The sequence below is a fragment of the Ctenocephalides felis genome, unplaced genomic scaffold (assembly GCF_003426905.1).
Source record: "Ctenocephalides felis isolate EL2017-DRISC unplaced genomic scaffold, ASM342690v1 CF-g0.4_SCAFFOLD_01170, whole genome shotgun sequence".
NCBI lineage: Eukaryota > Metazoa > Arthropoda > Insecta > Siphonaptera > Pulicidae > Ctenocephalides > Ctenocephalides felis.
Window position 1 is genome coordinate 45,359,305 of NW_020537324.1, and position 11,190 is coordinate 45,370,494.

Here is an 11,190-nt window from a genome sequence, read left to right on the forward strand (position 1 = left end):
TCTATGAAGTAAATTTAAGTGTGTGCTTTGATGCAATAAATGGATTCATGTCATTTTTATAGGTATCATTTTTGTTTCAACAATAAATGTAGTTCCTAAAAAAAAATACTGTGGCTACGAGACACTTTTGTAATTCATAAATATTAAGTTTATTGCACAAGTAAATACATAAAATCTATATTCAAAATATTTAATGAATCCAGAATATCAATTCATTGCAAGTCCTCAAAGGAAATATACTTGTGTTACGATGATCTTGTCGAATGCAATATGATATATAGTATATTTAGTGTAAAGTGTAGTAATCAATCATTGAACAAATTAACATCAAATATTAGTATAATTGAGTTATTTTAATAATTTTCAATTTACTTCTCTTGAATAGAGGCACATACAATTCTTTTTTGTATGAAAATATTTTGTATGTACCTGAATTTACGAAGGCTCTTAAAGCTTAACTCATTCGCAGGTAGTAAAAGCATCAGGAAGGTACAAAACCTTACAAAACAATCATAATCTATATCTAATACCTCTAACTAAGGAAAATCAGATTTTATATAATTATCATAATTAATCGTTATAAGATGCATGCTGTAGCACCACGTCCAAGAACGTGCTAATTTATATAATTTCTTTTTAATGAAAAAGTACTTTATTGGAGCTTTTTAATTAGTAAACATATGGAGCAAGAATTAATAAGGCATTTTATTACTTCAGAAAAATATATTAAATGCACATTTGGAATCACAAACTACAAGTATTACTAAAATAGGCAATTAGGCGAAAACTAATTATTTAGTAACAACTTTCAACAGTATTTATATATAATAAATATTAACAGCAGTTTCAAAGATTTTTTTATAAGTGGGTTTTGAACCTTAATTGCTTATTATTAGGCATTGGAATTTTTATAATTACAATAAATATTTCTAAATATCATTCATACTTAACATCTATAGATTTTTTGATCACAATAATATACTTTATTTAATAATTTTACTTATTGCTCTTTAAATATATACAATATATGCATGCGCATATATATATATATATATATATATATCAATATATATATATATATATATATATATACATAGTTTTTTTTTGTTCGATGTTCAACATATATATAATTTTTCATGTATCATTCAAGATTGCAAGAGAATTCATACAATATCAATAAATATTCAATTTCATTTTTAATGAAGGTCTAATTTAGATTTTTTTTTAGTTTCATACTTCCCGAAGAAGAGACATTCCATATCTTCAAAATGTAGATGAAATAAATAATTTTTTAAGAAAAAACGGATTTTTGTTCATAAAATTTGAATCTTAAATAATAATTGTTATCCACAGAAACTAGCTATCTACAAAGTTTTGTATAATCTTGAATTTGTTGCTACATAAAATTAGTTAGGTTTAAATCAATAAAACATTATATGTATGAATGTTTTTTTTAAATTCACTTTATATCCACATATTTCAGTTAACATCCTAGCCTTTCAGTGGATTTTACAATAGTGCATGTTTTAATACCATGGAGCAATGTGTTTTCAATAATTTAGGATACCTATTATGTTCCACTGAGTAAAGGCTAGAATGTTAGCCGAAACATGTGAATATAAAATAAATTAAAAAAAACGACATTCATATATTTTTTTATTTATGTGATGCCTGATCTTTAAACCTAAATAATATATATATATATATATACATAGTGTGTTTAAACTTCAATTACATATGGTTCAATATGCTTATTTATATAGTTAAATATGCATCAATCAATCAATAAACTAAATCATCACCTGGATGTATAATAAATATACTGGAAGACATTTATAATACAGTAAACACTCATGTTATTTTACACTCATCATTCCAATTATTACTAGGCAGTATGTCTGTCACAACTTCCAGGTGATGAATGAATTCGGTTAAAGTACACAGTTTTGTATCAGAACACGATGATATCGGAATTATTGTTGGTACTGTTGTCAGAGTATCATTGAAGTATAGAACCTATAGAAAATATTATAGTTTTAATATTATTTAATAATAAATACAAACAAATATTCTACTCTCTCTAAGATGCATAATTGTGGAAAAATCTGGAATATCTTTCTTTCAGTTCCAAATTAGTTATTCTGCATTTTAATCCAAACAGATGTAATTTTAATATCAAATTTTAAGTACTAAATATTAAGATTATTCTCAATTATCATGATGATATCGGATAAAATACAACTTTAAGACTAGAATTTTCATTGAATCAATTTTGAAGTAAAAATCTGCTATTATTTTTGTATTCAAATTTTTAATAATCTAACATTTAATAATTAAAATCATGCATTATTTAATTTATTTAAATCAAATTAGTATGTATTATTAAAGTTTATTATTTATTTATTATTTTACTAGATCATACTATAATAAAAAAAGATTATTGAAATTGTGAAAACATGTGTTGAGTATGGACTTCCACATAATTATAGCTTAAAAATAATTAGTTAATATGTAATATGAAATTAAATACCTGTACTGTGGGTGCTACCCCAGGTACTTGATCCAACTCTAAGGCAATTGTCGCACCATAATCTGGTTTTAGCAATTCATCATAGCCTAGAGCTCTCAAGAAATTTACTAAGGTTACATCATGCGCAGAGTATACAGCAATAGTACCTTCACTGTTTTTTATATGTGATTGCATTTTTTGTATCATATTAGCAATAAGAGAACCTAATAGACATAATTAGTTCAATTTAATATTAGTTAAAAACAAAATTTTTGTCATATGAAGCATACATTATTAAATTACGATATCCCACAAAAAGTTTAACAAAACAAAATCACAATGTTCCTATTCATTACATAAATAACGTGTAAAATTATGTACCTCCTTTAATTCTCTTCATAAAATGTGTATTTGTCAACAATTGAAGATTTTTCTTTGCAATATTTAACAGTCTTGTTGGATACAATGAATTAGTCCATTCAGGAAGTTCTAATCCATTACTGTGCTCAATATCCAAAATATTAAATAATAATTCTACATCCAGCTTATTAGTTACATTTTGCCCAGTATGATGTGTAAGCATGTCGTAAAATCCATCAAAATTTATATCAAAGGATTCTTCTAATGTCTCATTTATGTATGTTTCTTTTAATTCTGATTCATATCGTTCACACTTTTTCTTTTGAGCTAATAACTAAACAGATACATGTATAAACATAGTTTTTTCAAATAAATAAAATAAAGAAGAATTTGGATTCCCGATAAAGGTGTAGTGGAAAAATATTCAAAATCTATAAAATATATTTATATAAAAAAATATATTTATATAGTAAAAGCTAATTTGATTTCTGTTTAAAGCTTCTATATTTATTCTCCAAATGAAACAATTTTATGTGAAACTGTGAAATTTTATTGAAACTAAATATCAGAAATACTTTCAGAAATTGCTTCAGAAGCATACATTATTCCTATTATACTAAAGAACATAACTTACATAATCTTCTGTTCTGGAACTGTAATGAATCGGTATAGGCTGCCATTCAATTGGCAATATCCACTCCGTCGGTGGAGGCCAAAAAGCACTTAGAAATGATGCAGCGCTCATTAAACACCTATATAGAATTAAATAAAATTACAAAATGCAACATGTAATATAAATGGGATAATTTAACTAAAATTGATAAGAAAGGTTTAATATTGCAATTGTAATAAATTATAGGAAGCATTATATTTGACATAGAAATAAATTATGAATATATTTGAATATTCATAATTACATACATAAAACATAAAAAAGGTAGCTCATAGTTTATTTATTTAGAATAGATGAAACATAATGAATAATATAAGATAAAAACTTTATCTTTAGATATATAGAATTGAAACCTTATCTGCAACATTACAATTTTTTTGAGTTTACTACTAACTTTTCATGCGCATGTTAATCAGTTGTTAAAATAATAATAATTTAACGATTAAAGAAAATTCAAATTTAAACCGATTAAATAGAGCTTTAATGTAAGCTAATATTGTACAAAAAGCAAGATATTCAAAGAATGAAGTTTTCATAAACCTGAAAAATTAATTAAAGATAATCAGAGAAAGTATTTAACTTACCTATCTGCAGCACTGCTATCAACAGTAATTACAGTCTTACTATATGGTTCATCTGGCAATAAATGTTTATATCGTCTATTCATAATTTTACCTAACATATACATTTGTTTTATACCCTTCTGTAAATAAAATATAATCACAATAGACTTACATTTATGTTTTATATTGAGATATATTACCTTAGTTAAGGCCCCGTAACCACCAACCCATGTATAATTTTTATGAGGATCCTTTTCATATGTTTCCGTAGGATTTCTATCACCATGCCTGAAGAGCTGTTAGTAAATTGATCATGTTCATCAATAATTTGGACTGATAATAAGATTAGCATATATAGAACACTGACCAGTGTAACCATTGTAACAGAATTAGACGCAGTTCCAACTTTGAAGCTATAGTCGTCATTAGATGAGATATTTAGATTAAGGGCAAAACTTACATACCCAAATACTACTAAGAGAATAATTAAACTGAATAAACAAACAGATTGTGCCATTGTTATTCCTCTCTTACACATTTCAACAGGGTTGCTTCAAAATCATATTAATACATAATCAATTTTTCTCTTAGAAAAATGAGTTTTTGCTATCACATTTCGGAGGTTATCGACACATATAATATAACAACAATTATCTAAACGAAACCACAAAATATAATGATAAATTCATTATCTATAAGGTTTTATCGCCTATAAATTAAGAACCGAAGCATCCAATTCAATTTATTCATCACAAATAATACTGAATTGGTACTTGAAAACTGGCTTGAATGAAAACTGTCAAAACATTCTGACAGTCGCTGATAAGCATTCCACTTGTCCACTACACGCGCGATGTATCAGATTCAGATATCATCTAGATCAGGGCTTCTTAAACTTTTTATATAGCGACCCCCTTCAAGCTTAGGAAATTTTAAACGACCCCCTCCTCCAAATAATAAAATATATATTAACCGTTATCGCACTATTTTACAATGTAAATAAAATAAGGATTGAAGAATATGTTTCCATTCATGTTATATATGATTGGAAACGTTGACATAAAACTATATATATATATATATATGTATATATATTTATTTATTTATTTATTCATTCAATAGAAAAAATAAACTTTTGTAACAAATTCTTTAAAAGAAAACATGAAACTATATCTACATATTCAATAGAAAAAATAAAATTTTGTAACATTTTTTTAATGAAAACCTATTATTAACATCAAACAATATTAATGTGATAAATGTGATTGTTTATTTTTACACAAATAATCAAATTTAGGCTCAATTTAAGTTAGTGCAGATCGTAATAAATTTTCAACATATATTAAAGTTGAACGGTATTTTGACTTTATGTAAGTTAATGTAGAAGAGGCTGATTCACATAAATATGGTGCACAAAATGGCAGTAATTTGTTTATCGCCATTTCTGATAGTAGGGAATATTCTGATTTGATTTCAATCCAAAATTCATGCGCAGACACTTGAAAAAATCTGAGTCACAAGGTAGTATCACTTATTGTTAATTCGGTAAATTCTTCTAGTGCTTTTAAGTTTGAAAAATTAATTTCTTCCATTTCAATTGAAAATGGATTGCAAATCCATTGTTGTGTATCGATATCATTGAGAAAATACCTATGCATGTAAACTTCCATATTCTTCAAATGATTAACTATAATTTTTGTTATAGGAGTATCTTTTTTAACATATTGTTACTAATTATATACTCGTCAGTAAATGGAAACATTTCGAGCGAGCGATACACTTTCTACTCTGTTTTTCCATATAAGAATTATTTTAACAAAGGCCTCAAATTTATTTTTTACCATAAACATATTAACGCTGACTCCCTGCATAGATAAATTCTTATCATTGATTTTATCAAAAATATTGGCCAAATAGCATAGCTTGAGAAGCCATAAGCCGTGAAAATAGTCGGCCTAATAATACTAATTTTAAAATTTTGTTTATAATTATTGAAAAGTATCAGATCTTTGCGACCCCTTTCTAGTAGTCTAGCGACCCCCCTGGGGGTCGCGACCCCCACTTTAAGTAGCCCTGATCTAGATAACGAACAGACTATTTCGGGCTCCATCATAGATAAAGTATAAAGGCTCTCTTCAACAACAAATTTTGAAGGTATGATAAATGAATTTTAAATTTTTTTTCGACGATTTTTACTATTATTTTTTTGACGGTAGATACCATAGTCTTCTAGATCATACTAAAATATTATGGCCCTACGACAACTCGTTTAGCTTTAAAAATTCGTCAAAGTTTGCAAAAATTAGTATCGTTTTTTTGGCTTTTGTCAAAATTAGACCTTTCATCGACGTTTGCTCAAAAACGCCTGAACCGATTTCAGAAATTTAAAAACCATTTGTGGTGTCTCAATGAGGACTATCGTTTTGTCAGTTTTGTCCGACGATCTGTCAAGCCGTTTTTTGATATTTGATAAAAAGTGTTAAACTTTCCGTTCACATTTAAGCTCATACTACCGAATCGATTTTAAACTAGTGGGGTGTATGGCATCATTATTATTATGCTTATTTATCTATGTATGGCATCGTGCCTTAAGGCAAATTGCTGGAACTTCCCGTACCGTAACAAAATGTTCGAGGAATATTAAATGTTTTCAAATAGATTATTATTGTAACATTGTCTAATATTTAAGAATATGTAAGAATTATATAAACTAAATTGCAAAAGTTGAAATTATTTGTTTATAAAGTATATTAATACGTGTATACTAGTTCTAATTAGAACTTTAGTCAAAATTAAAAATAAAATCTGAATTATTTTCGATATACACAAAAAAAGGAAAAAAAAATTTGAAACATTTTTTTTTCCAAAATCAATTATTTTGTTAAAACAAGCAGAAAGTTCTTTGAATCATTTAAATCGGACGCTTAGTTTTCTCAAAAACTGCCATTTTTTGCACATTTAGCTCTGTATTTTCGAAATGGCTGGGCCTGCCTTTGCCAAAAACTAATAAACAGTTCTCCCAATCATTACTAATTGAATGTATTTTAGATCATTCAAATCGGATGCTCCGTTCTCTCAAAATATCGAGTTCTATTTTCTGCACTCTTTGCTCTTTATCTCTGTAACTGCTGGACCTGCCCTTGCCAAAAACTAATCAGCACATCTCTCTATCAATAGGAATCGAATGTTTTTTGAACTATTCAAATCGGTTGATCCGTGCGCCCGAAAACATGAACGAAAAAATGCGGACACACAAAACACACACATTCACACATACAGACACACACACGCATCCATTTTTTCTGAGGTGATGCCAAAATGTTCAGAAACCTTCAAAACATCGAGAAATGCAAAAATTTTCAATTTCGATTTTTGGACGATTTCAATAACTTACCCTACTGGAAGTTAAAAATCTTAAACTGTTCGAAAAGTATTAGTTGGGAATGATACTGATTAGTTTTAAGTGAAAATCTAACGAGCCGTTTTCCTGTAATTAACTGTTGAAAAAAAAATTTAAGCCGATTTTTATGGAACTTTTTTTGTTGATATATATCATGGTTTTATAGAACTTACTGAAATATTGCGGCCTTACGACATGAAGTTTTGAAAATTCATCTAAATTTGAGAAAATGAGTGGTTTTTTTGACGTTTGTTAAAATTAAAATTAGACGAATTACTTGGTATAAGACGATGAGTACTTGGTCTTAATGAACGTACTACTAAACCATTAAAGTCCTGTGAAAACTGGTTCAATTATAAAAATTGTTGAATTTTGAAAATTTGCTTTTAGTAAATACTTCGAGTTAATGTGTTTATTCGTTTTCAATTATGTGCAATAAATCCACTCGGAATACTTTCAATCATTTGCAAACTAATTTATTTTTAATTGATTAAGTCGATTATTTACACATATCGGAAAGTGCATGTAACTTGCCTCAAGGCAAAATACCAATACCAACTAGTTTACTTTATTAACTCCCCGAAAAAATCTTACAATATTTATATATTCTCGTTTTTTCAAGTCATTCTAAACTGTTTGCGACTAAAATTGGAAAAAGTATGTATGTGTATGTGAGCCGAAATTTGACTTTTCGTCGAAGTTATCTTAAAAGCGGCTGCACCGATCAAAATTTTAAAGGCCAAAGGACTTGCGTTGATTAGTTTTGAGCACCGATAGGCCGAACGGGCCGAACCGTTTCTTTAAATTTGACAAATATTACAAATTTGTTTGTCCTCGTTTTAGCCAAAAATTCTGAATCGATTTTAAAATGTTTGTTTGGTAGATAGATGACCAATCATTGGTTATTATTGTCTAGCGATATTGGTTTGTGCCGATTAGTGCGTTTGTTAAAGATAGGTAGGTATCTGCGATTCACATGAAAAATATTTCATTGTAAAACATTGAAAAATATTTTACGAATCATTCAAATCGGACTGTCAGTTCTCTCAAAAATTGAATTACCATTTTTGGCTCTTTTTGCCCCGTATCTTCGGAACGGCTAAATCTGCCTTTGCCCAAAACTAATCAGCACGTCTTTTTATCAATAGGAATCGAATGTTGATTAAATTATTCAAATTGTTCGATCCGTGTTCTCGAAATTGTCGACGAAAAATTGTATCCGCACATATATACACACATACACGCACGCACACACACACATACACACTCATCATTTTTTTTCTAAGGGATGCCAAAATGATCCGAAACCCCTGAACCGTAAAGATATATAAAAAATTTTATTTTTGATTTTTTCGCGATTATTACATTAGACATATGCACATCAAATCATCAAACATTTTATACATATTTTAATACTTAAGTATAAATGTTGTTTACATTTCTATGTGTTTTATAATAGTTCTATATGAAGATTTATAATGTCTAATCGGAAGACAACGACGCGGCGCTTACGCGCTTCGATAATTTCTTTTAAACAGCTACAAGGCGCTTTGAAAAAAATCTAAAGAAATAAAAATGAATTCAAAATTTTACATTACGAAATGTTACAGTAATTTGCCTTAATTATGATACCACTAGTTATTACATGGTTTAAAATTTTAAATATATGATGTTTTGATAACAATTTAATATTAAATTCTTCTTCAAAATTATCATTTATATATCTTAAAGATCAAAATAAGGGTTTAGAAGGTTGAAAATTTTGTATAAAAGGGTCATCATGGGGCCATAACGTTTTTAAAAATGTAAAGGTGGGTCGTAACCTGGTTGGAAACAATGATCTTGGTTATATTTTAGGTAATTCCTTCGTTATTGATTTTTTAACTTATTTTAACGATTTTGATTAAACTTTTCAAGGGGCAGTGAGAAGGAGGAGTAAGCTTGAAGTCGCACATGACATCAGATATGAATTTGGGGACGGTGCAGAAGCGAGTTCGAACAATGAATCATGATGAAGTTGAGGCTGAGCCCAGTGTTACCTGAGGGAGGCACAGCTTTGGTGCAAGTTATGCTCATCATATAAGTAAGCAAAAAATTACTTATTATAGTATTTTTATATTAATATATCTAACAATAAATTTTGTTAGCATTATTACCAGCCAGATCTGCAGGATAATCTTTTCAATTATAGAACTGCTAGAAACAGTAACATATCCATAGGAGAAAACAGGGGTAATTTATCTTGCTACATTAGTAATGATAATATTATATGTATATGTTATAAAAATAGTAAATGAGTTTTTGTTAGAAAAAACGGCCAAGCTGCTCTTTACTAAAATCTAATCAGCGCATTTTCCGAATTATATTTTTTGAACAACTTTAAGAATTTAAAATTGGTTCCGAATTTTTAGCTAAAACGCGGACAAAATTTTTTTTTGCACTTATCTGCTAATTATGATGAAACGCTGCTGATCGTCGTGTAAATCTAATCATGTGAATTTCTATCCAATTTTATCAAATGGATTTAAAAAATTATGAAATCGGTATACTGTTTTTAAAAAGATATCGACTAAAGGTTTGATTTTGGCTTAGATACATACACTACACACAGCTTTCAGCACAACAATTTGTCGGATTGTTCATCTTGTTCAAGATTAGAGAGACCGCAGGCTGGTCCAGACCAGAGACTGTACATGTGACAAATAGTAAAGGTTTGAGTAAACCAGAAAAATACAAGCAGCCACGAAATAGGTAGAAGAGTGTGTCACCGATCTTATTGAAATGACTCGTCAACGAAATATTCGAAAGGGCTGGAGATTTTTTTATTGGAGATTGAAGAATCACCATAATGAAGTACTCAAATGATTTCGTAATAATAATAAAAACTGAAATTAAGCTACAAAACATGATGAGCAGAATATTCTAAGTAGTTAGAAGATGCGGATCAACATGGACAAATCAAAAGTGATGAGAATATCGAAACGAGATAGCTACTAAAGATATTGGTAGGATATCTAGAATTGGAAGATATGTGCTATTTCAAATATTTGGGAAGCATCCTGACCAGAGATGGATTCTGCACGAAAGGAATCATCAAGTATTGCAAGCGGCATTCACGAAATAATGAAAGCTACTGACGAAGAAATTGAGCCTCGACGTGCGGAAGACTAATAAATAGTTATGTCTGGAACTCCGAGAAAGGCCGACAAAAATAATCTGAAGGTTTTTAAAATTTAGTGCTCATCGCGAATGGAGAAGATAAAATGATCAAACAAGATGAGCAATGAAAAAATTCTGAGAAAAGTGTCCGAAGAAGGAACTGTACTGAGCACGATTCTGAACAAAAAGGAAACTGGATCGGATTCATTTTGCAAAAAAAGTGTTTCTTATACTGAAGGTAATATAAGTAATATAATAACAAGTTAAAAGTGGCATTTTTAACTGCACGATTACATCTATCATGTACGTAGTCTTTGATATTATCTAATTATTTAAATTAATGGTATTTTTTTATACAATTAGCGAAGATTTGAAAACTGCTCACTTACTATTTTACTAATTCTAAAGTCATTTCTAATTTTTAACGGCTTGGCCAATTTTCTTGCAAACCTAATCGCGACTCCTCCCTATCGTATTTATTCCAATGGCTTTTAACATTGGGAAATTCAAATTTTGACTTATCACA

At 28.6% G+C, this 11,190-nt stretch overlaps 1 protein-coding gene across 1 annotated transcript; it reads right to left on the bottom strand.

Moving 5' to 3' along the window:
- Positions 1-1,793: 1,793 nt before the first annotated feature.
- On the bottom strand, positions 1,794-4,729 carry LOC113367935 (prostatic acid phosphatase-like). The gene is made up of 7 exons (XM_026609506.1): positions 4,473-4,729; positions 4,306-4,401; positions 4,127-4,245; positions 3,504-3,621; positions 2,891-3,203; positions 2,531-2,733; positions 1,794-2,016 (listed from the first exon to the last, which is right to left on the bottom strand). Exons 1-7 carry the CDS (start codon positions 4,641-4,643, stop codon positions 1,852-1,854), a joined length of 1,185 nt encoding a protein of 394 aa, XP_026465291.1. The 5' UTR covers positions 4,644-4,729; the 3' UTR covers positions 1,794-1,851.
- Positions 4,730-11,190: the final 6,461 nt, after the last annotated feature.